Source organism: Neovison vison, chromosome 8 (assembly GCF_020171115.1).
Source record: "Neovison vison isolate M4711 chromosome 8, ASM_NN_V1, whole genome shotgun sequence".
Taxonomy (NCBI): Eukaryota; Metazoa; Chordata; class Mammalia; order Carnivora; family Mustelidae; genus Neogale; species Neogale vison.
Window position 1 is genome coordinate 21,840,755 of NC_058098.1, and position 23,077 is coordinate 21,863,831.

Consider the following 23,077-nt stretch of genomic DNA (forward strand, 5'->3'; position numbering starts at 1 on the left):
TGCTGAAATTGGGCATTCTTGTCTTGTTCCTGATCTTAAAGAAAAAGTTTTCTTGGGGTGCCTGGGTGGCTCAGTGGGTTAAAGCCTTTGCCTTTGGCTCAGGTCATGATCCCAGAGTCCTGGGATCGAGCCCCACATCGAGCTCTCTGCTCAGCAGGGAGCCTGCTTCCCTTCCTCTCTCTCTGCCTGCCTCTCTGCCTGCTTGTGATCCTTGTCAAATAAATAAATAAAATCTTTTTTTAAAAAAAGTTTTCTTTGTTTTACTTTAAGTATGATGTTAGCTCTGGATTTTTCATATATGGCATTTATTATGTTGAGGTAGTTTTCTTCTATTCCTAATTTGTTGAGTGTGTTATGAAAAAGAAGGATTTGAATTTTGTCAGATGTTTTTTCTGCCTCAATCAAAATAATCTTTTTCTTTCTTTAAGATTTTATTTATTTATTTTAGAGAAAGAGAGAGCTTAGGCAGAGTGTAGGGGGTGGTGGGAGGAGAAAAGGGAGATAGAGTCATAAGCAGACTTCACATGAGCACAGAGGCCCATGCAGGGCTCGATCCTGTGACCCTGAGAATGACCTGAGCTGAAGCCAAGAGGTGGACTCTTAACCAACTGTACCACCTAGGTGCCTCTGTCCTACCTGTTTTTAAAGCACTGTAAGCTTCTGATAAGAGAGACAATTTAATCAGGTTTTATAATCAAACATGACGTGTCTGTGAAATAAATTCCAGAACTGGAAGATATCTCTCTAGTCTACTCCACAACTTGGCTGGCTTGCCGATTCTTAAGAATTGTAAAGGAAAAAGACCGCAATATTTTTCAGGGAGTTTTAGCATTGTGACCAGGGTTTAGGACTTAAATATTCTAAGAAATTAATATTTTTTTCTAACTTCTCTTTGATGCAAATTTAAGTTTGTTTCCTCTATTCTTTTTCATAATTCTTGAAAACTTGTCCTTTTCTGTTCTTCCCTCTGCCTTCTCCACTCTACCTCACCAAATCCTCTCTCCCCCTTGTGCCTAAGGCTTTTTTTTTTCTTTTTTAAAGATTTTATTTATTTATTTGACAGAGATCACAAGTAGGCAGAGAAGCAGGCAGAGAGAGATAGAGGCAAGCAGGCTCCCTGATGAGCAGAGAGCCTCCTGCAGGGCTCGATCCCAGGACCCTGAGATCATGACCCGAGCCAAAGGCAGAGGCTTAACCTACTGAGCCACCAACTAAGAGTTGTTTTAAAAACAGAGTTGGAAAATGCAACTTTTTTCCCATTTATTCCCTATTTTTAATGTTCAAAATGACAAATTTTGATAATCTAAGATTGACAGAAATAAAGCTTTACGGGCACCTGGGTGACTCAGTGGGTTAAACCTCTGCCTTTGGCTGGCTCAGGTCATGATCTCAGGCTCTCTGCTCAGCAGGGAGCCTTCCCCCCCACCCCCGCACCTGTCTCTCTGCCTACTTGTGATCTCTCTCTGTCATATAAATAAATAAAATCTTTAAAAAAGAAAGAAAGAAAGAAAGAAAGCTTTAGTTCTGAATTTTTAATTCTGCATCTCCTTAAGAATATTTGGGTTTGTTGTTTTTTTTTTCCTGTCCATTTATTTTTTTATTTTTTTATTTTTTTTAAGATTTTTATTTATTTATTTGACAGAGAGAGATCACAAGTAGGCAGAGAGGCAGGCAGAGAGAGAGAGGAGGAAGCAGGCTCCCTGATGAGCAGAGAGCCCGATGCGGGACTCGATCCAAGGACCCTGAGATCATGACCTGAGCCGAAGGCAGTGGCCTAACCCACTGAGCCACCCAGGCGCCCTTTCCTGTCCATTTAAATGTAACCTACTTGATGGGGGACCTGGGTGGCTCAGTCAGTTAAGCAGCTGCCTTCAATTCAAGGTCTACCTTCAGTTCAGGTTGTGATCCCAGGATCCTAGGATTGAGTCCTACAATGGGCTCCTTACTCAACAGGGAACCTGCTTCTTCCTCTGCCTACCACTCTCTCTACTACTCTTGCACACGGGCTTGTCCTCACTCTCTCAAAAAAAAAAAAAATATTTTATGGGGCTCCTGGGTGGCTCAGTGGGTTAAGCCTCTGCCTTCAGCTCAGGCCATGATCTCAGGGTCCTGGGATTGAGCCCCGCATCAGGCTCTCTGCTCAGCAGGGAGCCTGCTTCCGTTCCTCTGTCTCTGCCTGCCTCTCTGCCTACTTGTGATCTCTGACTGTCAAATAAAATCTTTTAAAAAATTTTTTTTTAATTTAAAAAAATTTTTTTAATTTAAATTTTTTAAATAAATAAAGCCTACTTGATACAGATTAGAAGCTAGAAAAATTTTATCCTAAAAGTTAATAGGATGTCTTTATCTATAAAGAGCATAATTATCCATGTCTCTAGTGAATTCAAAATAACCCTTCCCTGAGTAAACTGCAGCTATTATCTATGCTGAATTCAGTGTGATGCTGGTGTTCTGTGCCAGAATGGAATTTTCTGTGAATTTTTTGTTAGAAAACTTCCAGTGGGGTGCTTGGGTGATTCAGATGGTTAAGCATCTGCCTTTGGCTTAGGTCATGATCCCAGGGTCCTGGGATCAAGTCCTGCATCAGGCTCCCTGCTCAGGGCCTATTTCTCCCTCTCCTGCTCCCCCTGCTTATGCTCTCTCACTCTCTCAGTCAGATAAATAAATAAAATCTCAAAAAAAAAAAAGAAGAAGAAGGCGACAACTCCCAGAATATGTTTCTTTAATTCATTGGATCAACTCTGTAAAAGACACTTAACAAGTATTATCTAATTACATATTATTTTTAATTTTTTTAAAGATTTTATTTATTTTTTTGACAGAGAGAGATCACAAGTAGGCAGAGAGAGAGAGGAGGAAGCAGGCCCCCTGCCGAGCAGAGATCCCGATGTGGGACTGGATCCCAGGACTCTGGGATCATGACCTGACCGAAGGCAGAGGCCTAACCCACTGAGCCACCCAGGCACCCTATTTTTAATCTTTTTAACTAGGACTGTATCTTTCATTTCCTATCACAAATACAAAGTTCTAGCATCTTTCCCACTGCTCTGACCCAAATGGATTCTGTTTATCTCTTGGCCAGCTGGACCAGAAATAAGGAGATAGGATACAGAAAATGAGTTTGCTATAAAATTAATCACTTGTGGCTTTGGAGTCAACCACTTGTCTTTCTGTCAGATTAGTGTATTGGATAACTTACATTTGTTTTTAAACTCTAATCTATGGATTATATTCCTGCCAGAGATACTTTTATATAAGGGATACCTGACTCTTTTCATTATTTTTCCCTGAACATTTAAATTTAAAGACTTAGCTCAAACAGAGTAGTGTGATTTAGGAATACCACAGCAGGGTATCAGTTTTTAAAACAGTAAAACATAATTCTTCTTGGGTGATTCGAAACCATTTTAGAATCTTGCAGAACCTTCAGGTCATTTGCATTAGTATCAGTTCATATAAAGATTGTAAAAATGAGAGGCTCGTGACATTGAACTGAATTTACTCTGATGTACTTAGAAACAGCAGAAACAAAAAACTTGGTATTGCATTTACTTCAGTAATACATTTATATGCTTGTGAAAACTACGTAGAATAGGAAGCTTCTTAAATGGCTTTGCGCTTTTTTTTTTTTAATTTCTTTTTTAAAAATTTTTATTTATTTATTTGACAGAGAAAGAGAGCACACAAGCAGGGGGTATGGCAGAGGAAGAGGGAGAAGCAGGGAGCCTTCCCTGCTCAGCAGGGAGCCTTCTGCCGAGCTCTATCCCAGGACCCTGGGATTATGACCTGAGCTAATGGCAGATGTTTAACTGACTGAGCCACCCAGGTGCCCCAGGGTTTTGCTTTCTGACTCATTCTTGAAATCAAACATTTTAGCCCTTGATTGTCTTTTTTTTTTTTTAATGATCCTATTTTTTTTTTTAATTTTATTTATTTATTTGTCAGAGAGAGAGAGAGAGGGATAGAGAGTGAGCACAGGCAGACAGAATGGCAGGCAGAGGCAGAGGGAGAAGCAGGCTCCCTGCTGAGCAAGGAGCCCGATGTGGGACTCGATCCCAGGACCCTGGGATCATGACCTGAAGGCAGCTGCTTAACCAACTGAGCCACCCAGGTGTTCCCTAATGATCCTATTTTTAAGTAATCTCTACACCCAGCCTGGGGCTTGAACCCACAACCCCACAATCTAGAGTTGTATGCTCCACCAACTGAGCCAGTCAGGCACCCCTATTATCTGACATTTTAGACTTTCTAGCAATTTTATCTGAACAAAAACTGGTGAGGGGGGGATTTCTGAACACTTGAAAAATTATGTATTCATTATGGTTATGATGCAAGTAAATCTTGCATTTTAGTGTTTCTTACTTCACATAGATGACAGCATGGAAGACATCTTTTCCAAAAGAATTTTTAAATGGTTTTCTAAAGAGAATTTTGTTTTAATCTACAGTCTTCTGGGATGCCTGGATGCCTCTTTTGGTTAATCACCTGCCTCTGGGTCAGGTCATGGTCTCAGGGACCTGGGATAAAGTCCTACATCTAGTTCCTTTCCCAGCAGGGAGCCTGCTTCTCCCTCTGCCTGCCACTCCCCCTGCTCGCTCTCTTTCTCTCTCTCTGACAAAATAAAGAAAATCTTTTAAAAATATTTTTAAAATAATAATAATCTATAGTCTTCTGTCATAGCAGTGAACTAGTACTATAGAACAGAAATTGTATGTAATTTTAGATAACATTTATCAACAACCTAGATATTTGTTAATCTTGGCCTGAAAGCCCATGTTCACAATAAGAGATAAATTAGAGAAATTATTTACTGTTTTTTTTTGCATCAATATACTACCTTCCATCTTAGGTCTATCATTTGGCAAGTGTACGCTTACGTGATTTATGTTTAAAATTGGATGTTTCAAATGAGTTACGAAGGAAGATATGGACGTGTTTTGAATTCACTTTAGTTCATTGCCCTGATCTAATGAAAGATAGACATTTGGATCAGCTGCTCCTTTGTGCCTTTTACATCATGGCAAAGGTAATGTATAAGCGGGGGGAAGCTCTTTGTTCTAGTTACCCATTTTTGAAGTATGTAGTGAAAATCTATTGCACTTGATTATTATTTTGCCTTAAATGCTATATGCCAACACTGCCCACCATTGTTAATTAGTAAATTCCAGCCACTATGTCTATTCTCTGGACTCTCTATTTCACTTTATAATAATCGGCTTTTTCACATCATAAGAATACACTGGTTATAAAATTGGAAAAGGTCTTAGAGATCATTTGTACTACATGGCTCTCCACACTATTCCTGTGAACAATACTATTTCCACTCCCATCCCTGTGATACCTCTCATCTAGTACTTTACAGTAAATGATCATTACGTTATAGGCTGGTAGCTTAAGCCTAGAGCTGAAAGTAACTTGTCAAAGTTACGTAATTAATAAGTGGCAACCTAGGATTTCCTATTTTATAATTTAATGAATGCGTAATTCATAAAATAGCTTCTATAACATTGCTCCCTAGGGATTTGTTGCACCACCTCAGAAGAGTATTTTACATTCTAGTTGCTACAGCGTTGAATGTTTCCAGTCATAAAATAACATACCTTACTTGATTTTTAAAATTCTGATATATCTGAAACAATCACCTATAACTTTGATCTGGACTATATTGGTCACACTGGCAGTCCTAATATGTGTACATAGTTAAAACCTAATTTTTAAGCTTTTTGAGGCAGAGAACATGTTTTCAGACTCCTTTTTTACTCCTCTCTCACAATGCCTTTTTAAAATCTCTATACAAAATAAATTAAATGTTATTAACTAATCATTTGTGTTTTCCAGAGAACTATCATAGTTCAGGCTTTGCCATTTCTAGCTCATCATAGAGAACGGATTTAGTGCTAATGGACTTCAGTGAAGCAGAGGGAAGGAATAACTTAAGTAAACTTTATAATAAATAAGCCAGAAAGGATATCTTTACGGATCACCAATGTAGGCAGCCACGGACTGGGCTAGAGTCAAGAGACCAAACCAGGCCCCGACTCGCACCTCCTGGAAGCCCAAGGGTTAATAAGCCCGTGAGTGAAAAGTTGAGTGCTTGAGAAAGGGCCTGAGCTATGGATCCTAAGACTTGCTGATGTGGTTGCCTGCATGTGCTTATCTGGTATGGGCAAAACAGGCCTGCTCATTAAATCATTGTGGGAATGTGCTGTCCTTGCACGGGCCATAAACTATGTCTTAAGTTACTTTGAAGTTAGTGCATCTGGTTTAGGAGTTATCTGAAGACAGAGACCACTGGCATCAGAGGGACTACTGTTAGTCCTTGGGAAATAGATAATAGGGAAGCTTGAAGGGTTTTCTGTGCATGTTGCAAGTTCTTTAGTAATCAGCTAAAAATATATACTTCCTTATAATTGTTTCTGTTAGCTATATAATGCCTCACAGCCTTGAATAAAATTGGCACTGCTTGGACATCATCCACTGTGTCCCTCCTGTCCCCATCTCTTTACGTCTTGTCTTTGTCTCACCATCCTCTTACCCTCTCGACCCTGGTCGTGTTGTCACGCCGGCCGCGACACACCGATCCATTTTCTTCATTTTGGCCCCCACTGTAACTTTTCTGCCTAAGCATTAGAAACCCTATAAGCTGTCCTAAAATGTTAAAAACCTCATCCTATAATAAGCTCAGTTTTCTTGCAATCATTACAAGACATTTTCTGTCCTTTAGTATGTAGTTAATTTACTTTTAAGTAAGTAATTTAAAAGCTAATAACATCAGAGACTACAGGGTATGCAACAGATCTGAGTTTTCTTCTATCATTCTTCTTATAAAAAGAAATGCATTTTCAGTAGAGTTATACCATAAAAATATCAGTGCTTTTGATTAATGAAACTATTAGCTGAGTCCCCACAGGCCACAAAGCCTGAACTTCGAAGGTAGTAAAAATCATAAATGGTAGTAGTTTTTAGTTATGGGTTGGCCTGGGGTTAATGGCTTTCTGCAAGACTGCTCTCAATGCCAACCTGTAATTGAAGATTTTGTTCAGAGCCATATTTCTTCTAAGAGCAATTGATAAATGCAGTTTTTATTTTCCTTAGGTAACAAAAGAAGAAAGAACTTTTCAAGAAATAATGAAAAGTTACAGGAATCAGCCCCAGGCTAATAGTCATGTGAGTTACATTATTTTTCCTCCTGTCCAAAAATAGATTTGTGCTGTTTCTCTGTTGACAAGTCATACAAGAGATAAACTTCTTTTACAGTTTTACTATACTTTAGATTTTTTAGTTTAATGCATACCATTAAACTCTAAAGACAGTTTCAGTAAAAGCCAGGAAATTGGCTATTTCTGACTCATCCATGTATTTGCGTATACTTCTTACATGTTCTCCTATTCCATTTGCTCATTTGTACAATGGGGACATTTGTCACAAAAAAATTTGATGAGGGGCACCTGGCTGGTTCAGTCGGTAGAACATGTGACTCTTGGTCTCCGGGTCATGAGTTCAAGCCCCACATAGGGCATGGAGCCTACTTTTATTTAAAAAAAAAAAAAAAATCCAATGAAAAGTATGTAAATAATATTCTCTCTTTGTATGAGACTTGAGTCCCTAATGATGTTTAAATCCAGCTTCTTTTGCCATTTACTAAGAATCTTAATGTTTTCATCTTTAAATAGGTATCAAGCATTTTTGATAATTTTCTTTTGTGATAGCCATGGTGAAAATCCTATACAGCCTTTCAGTCATGAAAATATAAAATATTAGGCTATTGGCTTGGCACATAGTGTTTAATGACTGTTATCTCCATATTATTCGTAATTACTGTACCTGAAGAACATAAGATTAGGCTACTTTAGGCGATGGCCACTAGAGAGCCTGGTTCCTGTGCTCTAGAGAGCATAATGGCCTCTTTTCTTGCCTTGGTGATCTGCCATCTTAGGAGGAGAATTGTGGCTGCTTAGATATCCCATACTCAAGTACTAGTAGTCACACCCCCTTCTAAAAGAGCCCACATATGGTTTCACTTCTTTACTTAAGCCCCAAAATACAGTGGTAGTAATATAGACATTAGAAGAGCCAGTACAGGCATTTGTTATATCCTGTATAGCCTAAGGGTTTCTGGACCCTTCAGAAAAATCCTTAAGGGGGCGCCTGGGTGGCTCAGTGGGTTAAGCCGCTGCCTTCGGCTCAGGTCATGATCTCAGGGTCCTGGGATCGAGTCCCGCATCGGGCTCTCTGCTCAGCAGGGACCCTGCTTCCCTCTCTCTCTCTCTGCCTGCCTCTCTGTCTACTTGTAATCTCTCTCTGTCAAATAAATGAATAAAATCTTAAAAAAAAAAAAAAAGAAAGAAAGAAAGAAAAATCCTTCAGGAACAGAGTCTGGAGAGGTCCAGATTATCCCCCAAAGATCATTAAGGTGAAGTTAGTGTGGGTCCAGAAGGGACCAAGCCAGAGCTTCCTAAATATTCTCTCAACACCAGTACCCATAGGATGACCGGGAACAGATCACGCCTTTTAGCTATATTGGAAGTAGGAAGGAATTTAGTGAAAGGAATGGAAACAGATTTTCCTGTGGCCATCTGAAAGGAGATGGAAATGAGATGGGAACAGGAAAACAAGCCTTAACGAGACCAGACGATTCTCATGTAAGGAATTAAAAAGGAAAAACAAGCTCAGATATTTGAAGTTGCTTTTATTTGGCAAAACCTCATCAGTATTTAGTTGCTACTTACTAACTCAAGTCTTCTATTTGGTTAACTCCTGTAATCTCATGGTTTAGGTAAAGATATTTGCTGTAATCTCCATTTACTGGGCAAATAACACTTTTCCCTTGATTATCACCCATCCAAACAAATAGCTTTCCACTGGCATCCTATTTTATTCTTCTTATTTTGGTTTTGCTTAACCTGGGCCTCTATGTGACTCAGCATTTCTTTTTTTCTACTCTGACCTATAGGTTTATAGAAGTGTACTGTTGAAAAGCATTCCAAGAGAAGTTGTGGCATACAATAGAAACATAAATGGTGATTTTGAAATGACAGATTGTGGTAAGCTGCCAAATTTAATATTCTATATGTAATATACCTTTTTTTTTTTTTAAGATTTTATTTATTTAAATGTCAGAGAGAGAGAACACACAGCAGCGGGGAGCTGCAGGCAGAGGGAGATGCAGGCTCCCTGCTAAGCAAGGAGCCTGTTGCAGGACCAGTCCTAGGACCCTGGGATCATGACCTGAGCTGAGGGTAGAGGCTTAACTGACAAACCACCCAGGTGTCCGGTAATATACTTTTGATTACATTGTATCTGATGCAGTGGGTGTCAGGCAACATGGAATCAATGATGTAGGTGGGATGGATAATGCGTATATAAATGCGTTTGGGAAGAAACAAGTGAGATAAATATGGGTCAGTTGCCTCCCTCCAAAGAGGTAAATTGAAACCATTAATTTGTCACCTGTTAGTTGTGTTTTAAAAGTTTCATAGTCTATTTACATACATCAATAAAACACATAAAAGTCTCTTAATAAATTTTTTAAATAAATCTGAATTATAGGGAAAGTAATAATCAGTGTCAGTGATCTGTCTGGGGTGACAGGGAAATAACTTGTTCATTAATACGTATTCTGCCACCACCAGCAAAGCTGCCACCCTGTTGTTAACCATCATGCTAAGACTTGAGGCACTAGTAAATTTTTTCAAAGAAAGGAAAATCAAACAGTGATTATTCATTTGATAAGTTGTGAAAATGCCTCTTCCGCCCATCTTTTCCTTGTCTCAGCTTTCCGTTACTTATTGTGTACATGATTGTCAAATGTACCTGATTTATCAAATTCTACAACGTGAGACATTTTCTTTTTAAGAGAGAGAACGGAGGGAGGAGCAGAGGAGAGGGACAAGCAGACCCCACACTAAGCATGAAACCTGACACAGGGCTCAATCCCAGGACCCTGAGATTGTGACCTGAGCTGAAATCAAGAGTTCAACACTTAACCAACTGAGCCACCTGAGCACCAGTGTGAGACATTTAGATTGTTAACCATTATACATAGCTTTATGAGGAACATCACTATAGCTTAATCTTTTTTTTTTTTTTTAAAGATTTTATTTATTTATTTGACAGCGAGAGATCACAAGTAGGCAGAGAGAGAGGAAGGGAAGCAGGCTCCCAGCTGAGCAGAGAGCCCGATGCGGGACTCGATCCTAGGACCCTGAGATCATGACCTGAGCCGAAGGCAGCGGCTTAACCACTGAGCCACCCAGGCGCCCCACTATAGCTTAATCTTTGATCCACATCCTTAGAATAAATTTTTAGAGAAAATTGGCTCTTTTTTAATCACATAAATATCCATGATCATTTAGTGTTTACTGGGATCTGAACTCTTAAGACCTTATCAAAAAATTCTTTAGTAATAATGTCCTAGAAGAGCACCTAGCTGGTTCAGTTGGTGGAGCAAGAGACTTTTGATCTTGGGGTTGTAGGTTTGAGCCCCACATTGGGTGTAGAGATAAGTAAATGAATAAAGAAAAACTTCAATAAATAAATACATCTGATTTCTGCAACACCGTTTTAAGCATTAGGCATAGGTAATAAATACTTACTATTTTCATCAATAAAAACCCATTTCTGACACTGAATATGTTAATTAGCACAGCATTGGCCTTTGATTGAGATATGCATAACAGAAACCCTTGTAGTAGCCACCTCTTGCATTCGAATGAACTTCCGGATTAAAACAGCAATTCAGGGACACCTGGGTGGCTCAGTTGGTTAAGCTACTGCCTTCGGCTCAGGTCATGATCCTGGGGTCCTGGGATCCCCGCATCGGGATCCTTGCTTGGTGAGGTGTTTGCTTCTCTCCTTGCCTCTGCCTGCCACACTGCCTGCTTGTGTTTACTCTCTCTTACTGACAAATAAATGAATAAATAAAATCTTTAAAAATAAAAAAACAGGGCACCTGGGTGGCTCAGTGGGTTAAGCCGCTGCCTTCGGCTCAGGTCATGATCTCAGGGTCCTGGGATCGAGCCCCGCATCGGGCTCTCTGCTCAGCGGGGAGCCTGCTTCCTCCTCTCTTTCTGCCTGCCTCTCTGTCTACTTGTGATCTCTCTCTGTCAAATAAATAAATAAAATCTTAAAAAAAAAAAATAAAATAAAATAAAAAATAAAAATAAAAAAATAGGGGCGCCTGGTGGCTCAGTGGGTTAAGCCACTGCCTTCGGCTCAGGTCATGATCTCAGGGTCCTGGGATCGAGTCCCACATCGGGCTCTCTGCTCAGTGGGGAGCCTGCTTCCCTCTCTCTCTCTGCCTGCCTCTCTGCCTACTTGTGATCTCTGTCTGTCAAATAAATAAATAAAATCTTTTAAAAAAATAATAAAATAAAAATAAAAAAACAATTCACTCATGGACCACGCATTCTTCATTATTATGTTAGCAGACCACCCAAACTGGCATTTTTTTTTTTTTTTTAAGATTTTATTTATTTGACAGAGAGAAAGACAGCAAGAGAGGGAACACAAGTGGTGGGAGAGGGAGAGAAAGAAGCAGGCCTCTCGATGATCAAGGAGCCTGATGCGGGGCTTGATCCCAGGATCCTGGGACCATGACCCGAGCTGAAGGCAGATGCTCAACTGACTGAGCCACCCAGGCACTCCGCAAACTGGCCTTATTGATTAGAAAACTTGAGAGGTTCCTGCATAGCTTAGTCAGTTGAGCGACCAACTCTTGATTTCAGCTCAGGTCATGATCTCAGTTTCGTGGGGTTGAGTCAGCCTGGGTCTCCGCAATCAGCATGTAGTCTATTCGTCCCTCTGACTTCCACTCTGCCCCTCCCCCACACTCATGTGTAAGCTCGCTCTCTCACTGTCAAATAAATAAAATATTTAAAGAAAAAGAAAACTTGAGAGACCCAGATTATAGCTTAATCTAAGTACCACAAATATAATACTCAAGTGTGTTATAATAGTATATTGAAAACTACAATACTTCTTCAGTGCCTTGTTTTAAGGATTACAAAGAATGATGTGTGGGTGATGTTTAATACAAGATCTGCTTATAGTAAGACCTCAGTAAGTAATAGCTATTATTATTTTTTAAGTAATATAAAATTTACTGTATTTTATTAATGAGTATGGAATTTTAAATGTTTTTTTCTTATTTTTTTTTTTTTTCTTAAGAGCTAATTTGTCTAAGGCCATATTCTTTATTTAAAGTACTTTGTAGGGGTGCCTGGGTGGCTCAGTGGGTTTAAGCCTGGCCTTTGGCTTGGGTCATGATCCCAGGGTCCTGGGATGGAACCCTACATGGGGCTCTCTGCTCAGCAGGGAGCCTGCTTCCTCCTCATCTCTCTCTCTCTGCCTGCCTCTCTGCCTACTTGTGATCTCTCTCTGTCAAATAAATAAAATATTTTTATAAAAGGAAAAAAAGTACTTTGTAGGGGCCACCTGAGTGGCTAAGTGGGTTAAGCCTCTGCCTTCGGCTCAGGTCATGGTCTCAGGGTCCTGGGATCAAGCCCCGCATTGGGCTCTCTGCTCAGCGGGGAGCCTGCTTCCCCCTCTCTCTCTGCCTGCCTCTCTGCCTACTTTAATCTCTGTCAAATAAATAGATAAAATCTTTAAAAATAAATAAATAAAGTACTTTGTAGGAGGCACTTGGATGGCCCAGTTGGTTAAGCAGTCAACCATCTGACTCTTAATTTCAGCTCAGGTCATGATCTCAGGATTGTGAGATTGAGCCCTACCTCGGGCTCCACACTAGGCATGGAACCTGCTTAAGATACTTTCTCTCCTTTCCCTTCTCTCCCCCTCTTAGTCTCTCTCAATCTCTCAAAAATAAATAAATAAAATACTTTAGGGGCACCTGGGTGGCTCAGTGGGTTAAAGCCTTTGCCTTCGGCTCAGGTCATGATCCCAGGGTCCTGGGATCAAGCCCCGCATCGGGCTCCCTGCTCAGCAAGGAGCCTGCTTCCTCCTCCCTCTCTCTCTGCCTGCCTCTCTGTCTACTTGTGATCTCAGTCTGTCAAATAAAATAAATAAAATCTTTTAATAAATAAATAAATAAAATAAAATACTTTAGTGGTGCTTTGCTGGCTCAGTTGGAGGAGCATATAACTCCTATCACAGGGTCCTAAGTTTGAACCCCATTTTCAGTGTATAGATTAGTTAAATAAAACTTTCAGGGGTGTCTGGGTGGCTCAGTTGGTTAGGCGCCTGCCTTTGGTTCAGGTCATCCCCACATCGGGCTCTGCTCAGCGGGGAGCCTGCTTCTCTCTCTCTCCCTCTGCCTGCCACTCCCCCTGCTTATTATGTGCTCTCTCTCTGTGTCAAACACATACATAAAATCTTTAAAAAAAAAAAAAATGTTAGGGACGCCTGGGGGCTCAGTTGGTTGGACGACTGCCTTCGGCTCGGGTCATGATCCCGGAGTCCCGGGATCAAATCCCGCATCGGGCTCCCAGCTCCTTTGGGAGTCTGCTTCTCCCTCTGACCTTCTCGCTCATGCTCTCTCTCACTGTCTCTCTCTCAAATAAATAAATAAAATCTTTAAAAAAAAAAATGTTAAAAATAAAATACTTGAAGGGCGGCTCAGTGGGTTAAGCCGCTGCCTTCGGCTCAGGTCATGATCTCAGGATCCTGGGATCGAGTCCCGCATCGGGCTCTCTGCTCAGCAGGGAGCCTGCTTCCTCCTCTCTCTCTCTCTGCCTGCCTCTCTGCCTACTTGTGATCTCTCTCTGTCAAATAAATAAATAAAATCTTTAAAAAAAAAAATAAAAATAAAATACTTGAAATGTTGAAGACAAGGTCACACATTCAAAAAAGAAACAGTGAAAACAGAGTCTCATTCACTAATAATTTATATAAATGTGGTTATAAAATCACATTTTAATTGCTTGACGGTGGTTATATGATAATCCAAAAAGACATTCCTCTTATTCATGGGAGCAGTAGGGAGGATCATGAGGCCATAATAGTTCACTGATTTCATCACAAAATTATCAGGGTCAGGGCACCTGAGTGGCTCAGTTGGTTGAACATCTGACCCTTGGTTTCAGCTTAGATCGTGATCTCATTGTTGTGAGATGAAGCTCCGTGCCAGGCACTCTGCACTTGGTGTGGAGTTAGCTTGAGATTCTCTCTCTCCCTCTATCCCTCCCCCCTGCTCACAGGTGTGTGCTCTCTCTCTCTGTGTCTCTCAAAATAAATTTTACTTTTTTTTAATATTTATTTTATTTATTTATTTATTTGACACACAGCGATCACAAGTAGGCAGACAGGCAGGCAGAGAGAGAGGAGGAAGCAGGCTCCCTGTGGAGCAGAGAGCCCGATATAGGGCTCGATCCCAGGACCCTGGGATGGTGATCTGAGCCGAAGGCAGAGGCTTTTTTTTTTCTTTTTTTTTTTTAAGACTTTATTTATTTATTTGACAGACAGAGATTGCAAGTAGGCAGAGAGGCAGGCAGAGAGAGAGGAGGAAGCAGGCTCCCTGCTGAGCAGAGAGCCCAATGTGGGGTTTGATCCCAGGACCCTGGGATCATGACCTGAGCCGAAGGCAGAGGCTTTTTTTTTTCTTTTTTCTTTTTTTTTTTTTAAGACTTTATTTATTTATTTGACAGACAGAGATTCCAAGTAGGCAGAGACGCAGGCAGAGAGAGAGGAGGAAGCAGGCTCCCTGCTGAGCAGAGAGCCCAATGTGGGGTTTGATCCCAGGACCCTGGGATCATGACCTGAGCCAAAGGCAGAAGCTTTAACCCACTGAGCCACCCAGGTGCTCTGGATGCTTTTATCCTTGTTTGCAGTGTTTGTAGACCAGTGTATTGAGAATGAGAACTTTTTTTTCATACACTGAATTTTTTTTTTTTAAGATTTTATTTATTTGAGAACGAGAACATGAGGAGGGAGAGGGGCAGAGGGCAAAGCTGATTCCCCACTGAGCAGGGAGCCTCATGCAAGACTTGATCCCAAGACCCCAGGAACATGACCGGAGCCAAAAGTAGATGCTCAACCAACAGCCACCTGCCCCTGTGCTGAATTATTTTTAACTGCCAGGGGTTTTCTTAGCTCCTGTAATAGGCAGATGATTCTTACATGTTCAAGTAGACAATGGTTTGTAATACTCTTCCCAAAGAAAGTGTAAGGTAAAGTTCCTCATGGTGCAGTAAGCTATCCCAGAGCAACACAGTAAATAGGAAAGCACCTCAACACAAGCTATCATTTTATAACTGAGGACGCTAACTATAAACTGAGCACCAAGGTTTCTGTTGCGCTTGGGGAAAATAAGACTCTTAGAATACTTTGGGGCGCCTGGGTGGCTCAGTTGGTTGGACGACTGCCTTCGGCTCAGGTCATGGTCCTGGAGTCCCGGGATCGAGTCCCACATCGGGCTCCCAGCTCCGTGGGGAGTCTGCTTCTCCCTCTGACCTTCTCCTCACTCATGTTCTCTCTCACTGTCTCTCTCTCAAATAAATAAATAAAATCTTTAAAAAAAAAAAAAAAAGAATACTTAATCACCTGCCTTGTATTTGCAGAAAAATAAACACAAGCAATTTATCTTGCTTCTTCCTTCACCTATGAGGGTATGCTTTACCTTTTTAGAGTCTGTTCACCTTCCTCAAAGAGCCATTATGAATATCTGCAGGCCTTTTGGTACCCAAAGCTCATGATTTGCCACAGCCACCCGTACTCTGGAGCTCAGTTTAGCTAAATCCCAGTCCAGAACTAGTGCCCCTCTGGCCACCAGTGACAGTAAGCTCAAAAATGTTGTGAAAACATCTCTTGCTGAAGTAATATCTAGAGGAAAATATAGTAGCATAAGTTTACATATTTGCATTTCTCAGGATTCCAATTTAATTTATACATTATAGAAATGGATTTCTGAACCTTTTCTAAAAACATTAATTGCTTTACATAAAGATTTGTGTTAACTTGATTTTTTTTCTGTTATGGAGAGAGTTGTAATTCAAATCACCACTTTATATATTAAAGTGCATCTATCATAACACTGAATTCTTTTTTCTTTTTTCTTTTCTTTTTTTTTTAATAACACTGAATTCTTTCAACAGACTTGGAAGATGCTACAAAAACACCTGACTGTTCCAGTGGACCAGTGAAAGAGGAAAGAGGTGATCTTATCAAATTTTACAATACAATATATGTAGGAAGAGTGAAGTCATTTGCACTGAAATACGACTTGTCAAATCAGGACCATGTGGTACGTTTTATATTTTACTGTATGAATATTTATAGTCATAGTTGGAGTACTGTGAGCTTACTAAATAAGTGTTTCAGAGGCAAAGTGCCACTGATACATTATGTATGAGGGAAAAAAGCTAGTAATTAGAGAGTGTTTAAGGCATTGATACAACACAGACCAGAGGAAATCATGGAAATGTTATCCATACTGTGATTATGTTTCTGGAAATTATGTTAACATATGGGCAAGTACTAGATGAGAGTATCAGAAAATGAAATCAATTCTGATCATTTTTTCTCTTCGTTTTATCTTGTTATATTTATATATGAGATAACTGTTTTTCTCAAGATAAAAAGAGAAATAAATAGAACTGAATCATTAATAGAGGCAACACTAAGACATTTTTATGGAGATTAGGAAGTACCAGAAAGTCTGTGAAAGTATCACCAGTGTATAAACTGAGGTTGGTTCCCACAAGACTAGACATGAGTTGTAGAGGGACCTAGAAGAAAATACATCTAGCCAGTAGCCATATATGTGTATTTGTATCTCTTGTCCTTGTCCCTCACTGCCCTTGTCCCTTTCAGGGAGTATAGTCTATGACTGTTCTCAGAGGTTTTGACAGTTCATTCAGTTCTGTCAGTTCCATTCTCCCCTGCCATGAGTATGATTATCATTAGCCAATTGGAGCTACTTTTATTAGGGGCACCCGGATGACTCAGTTAAGTTTCTCTTGATTTCAGTTCAGGTCTTGATTTCCAGGCTGTGAGTTCAAGTCCCACGCTGGGCCCCGGACTGGGCATGGAGCCTGCTTTAAAAAAAAAAGAAAAAGAAAAAGAATTTTATTAGCTTCAAGTAAAGATGATGAATGAAATTATTAAGGAGCCATCTCTATTTATTCCAGAATGGAAACATTTTACAGAACATTAAAGTCAAGTGTAGTACGTGCTCCTCTATTTCTAAATCATTTGCATTTCAATATAAAGTCTTAACCCTTTCCCTAACAGATTTCTTTAATGTTGGAACTCATCCTCCCGGCTCAGAGAGTTCTGTCTCTTTTTTATTCCCTCTGCTACTATTTTGGTTAGTGTGTGTGTGTGTGTGTGTGTGTGTGTGTGTGTGTGTGTAGAGAAAGAGATTATTTTTGTGTTAGGACATCAATTACTTTGCCTCTACTTTCTGTTCATGATCAAGAAGTTCCTGTGCTGCTGGCTTACCACTTCTGGGGTCTCACTCAGAATTCTTCAGGATTCCTAAAATATTCAGGAAAATAAATTTAAGTTTATCTGTTAGTAATTGTTGAGAAACAAGGGGGTAATTGACCATGCCTTTGCTTTTTTCAGCCCTAAATAAACTCTTACAGTATTGCTGACACTTAACTAAGAAATTTCAATAAGAATAAAAGTATGGAGGGCACCTGGTTGGCTCAGTGGGTTAAGCATCCACTCAGGCCATGATCCGGGAGTCCCGGGATCAAGCCCTGCCTCAGGCTCCCTGCTCAGTGGGGAATCTCCTACCTCTGCCCCTCACCCCACCCATGCGCACACTCACCCTCTCTCTCTCTCCCTTTCATTCAAATAAACAAAGTCTTTAAAAAAAAGTAAGACATACCATTTTTTAAAAAGATTAAAAATATGGGGGTGCCTGGCTGGCTCATTTAGTAGAGGATGCAACTCTTGATTTTGGGTTCGTGAGTTCAAGCTCCCTGTTGGGCATGGAACCTACTTTAAAAAAGAAGAAGAAGGGGATGCCTGGGTGGCTCAGTTGGTTAAGAGGCTGCCTTCGGCTCAGGTCATGATCCCAGCGTCCTGGGATTGAGTCCCACATCGGGCTCCTTGCTCAGCAGGGAGCCTGCTTCTCCCTCTGCCTCTGCCTGCCACTCTGTCTGCCTGTGCTCACTCTCTCTCTCTGACAAATAAATAAATAAATAAAATCCTTTAAAAAAAAAAAAGAACAAGAAGACACATATAAAGTGGTGGGATTCAAAAAAAGAAACTTATCTTATAGAAATTTACTTTTGGTTATTTCAGATGGAAGCTCCACCTCTCTCTCCTTTTCCACGTATTAAGCAACAACCAGGCTCACCACGACGCATTTCCCAGCAACACTCCGTTTATGTTTCCCCACATAAGAATGGGTCAGGCCTTACACCAAGGAGTGCTCTGCTATATAGGTTCAATGGCAGCCCTTCTAAGGTACAGTACACACAGACTTACTCCGTAACAACCCATGTACGTGTGTTAAAAATTGGATTTCATGGGGTGCCTAGGTGGCTCAGCGGGTTAAAGCCTCTGCCTTCGGCTCAGGCGTCTGCCTTCGGCTCAGGGCATGGTCCCAGGGTCCTGGGATCAAGCCCCACATTGGGCTCTCTGTTGAGCGGGGAGCCTGTTTCCTCCTCTCCCTCTGCCTGCCTCTCTGCCTACTTGTGATCTCTGTCAGATAAATAAATAAAATCTTTAAAAAATAAATAAATAAAAATAAAATAAAAATTGGATTTCAGATTACCAGTTAGTAATCTTTAATCTTGCTCTTTGTCTGCAAAGTTACTACTAATAAATATAATAAGATCAGTTTGTTTTTTTTTTAATTTTATTTATTTATTTATTTGACACAGAGAGAGAGACACAGTGAGAGCAGAACACAAGCAGGGGGAGTGGGAAAGGGAGAAGTGGGCTTCCCACCAAGCAGGGAGCCCGATGCAGGTCTCGATCCCAGGACCCTGGGACCATGCCCTGAGCTGAAGGCAGACGCTCAACGACTAAGCTACCCAGGCGTCCCAAGGTCAATCCAATCTTCAAAGCCATGAGAAGCTGAGTTGTAGTCATCCTTATTAGGTTAGTCTAGATTCAAAAAATAATCTCTGGGGCATCTGGCTAACTCAGTCAATGGAGCCTGTGACTCTTGATCTTGGGTTATAAGTTTGAATTCCATGTTGGGTGTAGAAATTACTTAAAAAGTAAGAAAGGGGCACTTGGGTGGCTCAGTGGGTTAAGCCTCTGCCTTCAACTCAGGTCATGATCTCAGGGTCCTGGGATCAAGCCCCGCATCAGGCTCTCTGCTCAGCAGGGAGCCTGCTTTCTGCCCCCCACCCCCGCCACCTGCCTTTCTGCCTACTTTGTGATCTCTCTCTCTCTCTCTGTCAAATAAATAAATAAATCTTTTAAAAAATAATATACTCTCCACCCTACTGTTGAGCTTTGGATAGAGTACTGGAGAAAACAGTTAGCTTATTAGTCCCTTGCTGTTATTTCCTCTTTTTTCCCCTTTTACTCACACATGTCCTCTATTTTGCAGAGTTTGAAAGATATCAACAATATGATAAGGCAGGGTGAACAGAGAACCAAGAAGCGAGCAATAGCCATCGATGGTGATGCAGAATCACCTGCCAAACGCCTCTGTCAAGAAAATGATGATGTTTTGCTTAAACGACTACAGGATGTTGTCAGTGAGAGAGCAAATCATTAATGCCCTTTCTCTTTCTATGATAAAAGCACTTTCAGGTGGCAGAGTGTTAAGAGCTCTATCTTTCAAAACTTTCAGCCCTGTAGATGGAAAGTATCGAGTTACACAAAAAATTGCACCAAAATTATGTGCTTTTTTTTTTTTTAACATTTATCCAAAATATAGTTAACAGTGTATTTTGAGTTGGACTGGAAAGCAATATTTCAAGTGCCTTTTAAACATTTTACTAGTTAAAGAATTTTTTTTAATGTCTATTCCTTGGTTTAGTTTTTAAGATGAAATCAGGAGAAAACTCATAATTTTTTAGGTCATTTTTTAAAATTAATGTCTCCTCCTTCTGTGCTTTGTAATATGAAGGTAAATAATCTGTTTTTAATAAGGATGCTTTGAGATACCTCTGTTCTAAATTTAATATTGAGTAGAGGGGCACCTGGCTGGTAGAACATGAGACTCTTTATCTTAGGGTCATGAGTTTGAGCCCCATGTTGGGCATAGAGATTACTTAAAAAATTATACATATATATATATATTGAGTAGGGTTTGGTTCCCAAAGCACCTGGGCCAAGGGATGATGCACTAGTCCACCTCTGACCCACCACATCCAGGTGCCCCTGCCATTCTGGATTGTCTAGCTCCCTTATCATGCCCTTTCCCTCTTTGAGCATAAGCAGATTTGTACCTGAGTCCATGCATTACTATGCTTCTTGCCTTCTAACCCTAAGCCCTCTTAGTTTATGTCACAGCCTAATAAAAGGAGTACTTGGGTGCAGCTCTCCAAAGAATCAGCTGTTCAATATTCACTTTTTCTAATGTGTTTCCAGAATCTGGAAGGACATGGATAAACCATTCTTAATTAATTTTGAGAAAGTTATGAAATGTATGTTTTTTAAACTGCAAACCTTATTTTTTTAAATACAAAATGTTTAACTTAACTTATATCTAACCCTGGCTAATTCGAGTTAGTCTAAGATTTGGCTGTAAATTTGTAATTGCTGTTGTCAGGAATTTTATTTTTAAATTTTAAGAAAAGTGATTTTGGTAATACATTATTTTTCTGAAAATTACACCCTCATTTATTGTGTAGTATCTACACATGTTGTAAGCCAAGTAACATCAAATTTGTCTAAAGTCCTTGTATATATTTTTATGTAGCTGTAACTATTATGTCATTTTCATCCTCCTTATTAATGTGGAAAATATACATGAGCATTGTACATTGACTATGTAAGAAGCTCTGGATATGTTTTTATCAATTTTTAAGACAGTATCCGTGTACATAAAATAGCTAATAAAACGGAGTTTTTGAGATATTGAAAGACACTGTATTTGTGTTGTTTTTGCATGACTAGAAGCAATTCTGTAGCCATCTACAACCTATACCTTCTTAAATACCTGCTTTATGTCTTTTAAATACCTTAGTGTAACTTCAAAGTTAATGTTCTGGTAGTTTCTAGGGGCTAGGAAGAGATTGGGGAGTGGCTGCTTGAATATGGGATATTTTTTTGAGGAGATGAAAACATTTTATTTTATTTATTTATTTTTTTTTTAAAGATTTTATTTATTTATTTGACAGAGAGAAATCACAAGTAGGCAGAGAGGCAGGCAGAAAGAGAGGAGGAAGCAGGCTCCCTGCCGAGCAGAGAGCCCGATGCGGGACTCGATCCCAGGACCCTGAGATCATGACCTGAGCCGAAGGCAGCGGCTTAACCCACTGAGCCACCCAGGCGCCCGATGAAAACATTTTAGAACTTGATCTAGAAGGTGGTTGTATAGTGTGAATTTACTAAGTGACACTTTAAATTTTGTTTTTTAAAGATTTTATTTATTTATTGGACAAAGAGAGATCACAAATAGGCAGAGAGGCAGGTGGGGCCCGGGGTCAGAGGGAGGGTGGGGGGAGCAGGCTCTCCACTGAGCAGGGAGCCTGATGCCAGGGGCTCAATCCCAGGGCTCTGAGATCATGACCTGAGCCGAAGGCAGAGGGTTAACCCACTGAGCCACCCAGGCGCCCCACTAAGTGACACTTTAAAATGATTATTTTAAAAAGTAAAATGAGGGGGCTGGCCCTGCTTAGGATTTTCAGGAAACATGGAATCGGTGGCAACAGTTGGAGTTTAAGCACTTTTGTGACAGTCTCTGGATCCCTGTGAGAGCAAAGGGGAGGATGCCACTGGAATCATCTTCTTCTTTGATCCCACTATCCTTCCTTTCTCCCTTTCCCTCAGTACCAGAGAGTATTACTAACTCTTCCCGTCCCCCAATGTCTTACATCACTTCCCAGGAGATGAAGTGTATTCTGCACTGGTTTGCCAGTTGGTTAGGTCCCCAGCATGAAGGTTGCCTACAGGACCTGGTAGCTAAGGCAATGCCAGGAAAATTACAGCCACTGCTGGAAGGGCTGGAGCAGCTGGAGCAGCCTCATATCTTTGAGTGCCAGGTACGTCTTTGGGATCAGTGGTTTCGAGGCTGGGCTAGGCAGGAGCACAACGAATTAGTCAGGCAGCTGGTGGTCAGACTTATGGCAGTTTTACCAGGCAGCGGCTGCTATAACTGGTAAAGATTGATGGGCATTAAAATCAAAGAAGATAATCACAGCTGATGGAGCCCCAACTTGACTGTGAGAACTTCAGATGTGTCACTTACAGTTCTAGTATTATCTATATATTATCCTGATCGGCTGACAGGACTTGTTGATGAGTACAGGCTTGATTATATCTTTGGGGGTGGGGAGGGGCAAAGGGAGAGAGAGAATCTTAAGCAGGCTCCATGCCCAGTGCCAGGCCCAAAGCAGGACTCGATCTCACAACCCTGAAATCATGACCTGAGCCAACATCAAGAGTTGGACGCTTGGGGGCGCCTGGGTGGCTCAGTGGGTTAAGCCGCTGCCTTCGGCTCAGGTCATGATTCCGGGGTCCTGGGATCGAGTCCCGCATCGGGCTCTCTGCTCAGCAGGGAGCCTGCTTCCCTCTCTCTCTCTCTGCCTGCCTCTCTGTCTACTTGTAATCTCTGTCTGTCAAATAAACAAATAAAATCTTTAAAAAAAAAAAAAAAAAGAGTTGGACGCTTGGGGACGCCTGGGTGGCTCAGTTGGTTGGACTACTGCCTTCGGCTCAGGTCATGATCTCGGAGTTCCGGGATCGAGTCCCGCATCGGGCTCCCAGCTCCACGGGGAGTCTGCTTCTCCCTCTGACCTTCTCCTCACTCATGCTCTCTCTCCCTGTCTCTCTCTCAAATAAATAAATAAAATCTTTAAAAAAAAAAAAAAAGAGTTGGACGCTTGGCTGACTGAGCCACCCAGGCGTCCCAAGCCTTGGTTATTTCCAACGTTAACGGCCAATCAACTGGACTGCTTACATAAACTTTTTCCATCTAAGTAAAACCAGATCAGCAGTCAACCCCTCAAGAATTTCATGGCTTCTTTTACAAGTATAACCA

The 23,077-nt window shown here is 40.8% G+C and overlaps 2 protein-coding genes across 7 annotated transcripts in view; both read left to right on the forward strand.

The window, feature by feature from the left end:
• Window positions 1-20,960, forward strand: part of RBL1 (RB transcriptional corepressor like 1) — a 68,694-nt gene extending 47,734 nt beyond the window's left edge. For 4 of the 6 annotated variants that reach the window (XM_044263068.1, XM_044263069.1, XM_044263074.1 and 1 more), the window contains 6 exons: window positions 4,850-5,026; window positions 7,096-7,167; window positions 8,954-9,044; window positions 16,050-16,198; window positions 18,211-18,375; window positions 19,475-20,960. In XM_044263068.1, the coding sequence (XP_044119003.1) occupies window positions 4,850-5,026; window positions 7,096-7,167; window positions 8,954-9,044; window positions 16,050-16,198; window positions 18,211-18,375; window positions 19,475-19,645 (825 nt within the window). In that variant the 3' untranslated portion in view covers window positions 19,646-20,960. Of the gene's footprint in view, window positions 1-4,849; window positions 5,027-5,838; window positions 6,046-7,095; window positions 7,168-8,953; window positions 9,045-16,049; window positions 16,199-18,210; window positions 18,376-19,474 lie in introns of those variants that run through there. The other 2 variants (XM_044263070.1, XM_044263071.1) reach the window with 2 other exon arrangements.
• Window positions 20,961-21,806: 846 nt separating this feature from the next.
• Window positions 21,807-22,266, forward strand: LOC122915574 (uncharacterized protein C14orf119 homolog). Its single transcript, XM_044262322.1, has one exon. It carries the CDS (start codon window positions 21,807-21,809, stop codon window positions 22,197-22,199), a length of 393 nt encoding a protein of 130 aa, XP_044118257.1. The 3' UTR covers window positions 22,200-22,266.
• Window positions 22,267-23,077: the final 811 nt, after the last annotated feature.

What these genes read in the sequence shown, in the direction of transcription:
- LOC122915574 (XM_044262322.1), top strand. Translation starts at nt 21,807, where the DNA reads ATGCCACTGGAATCATCTTCTTCTTTGATCCCACTATCCTTCCTTTCT.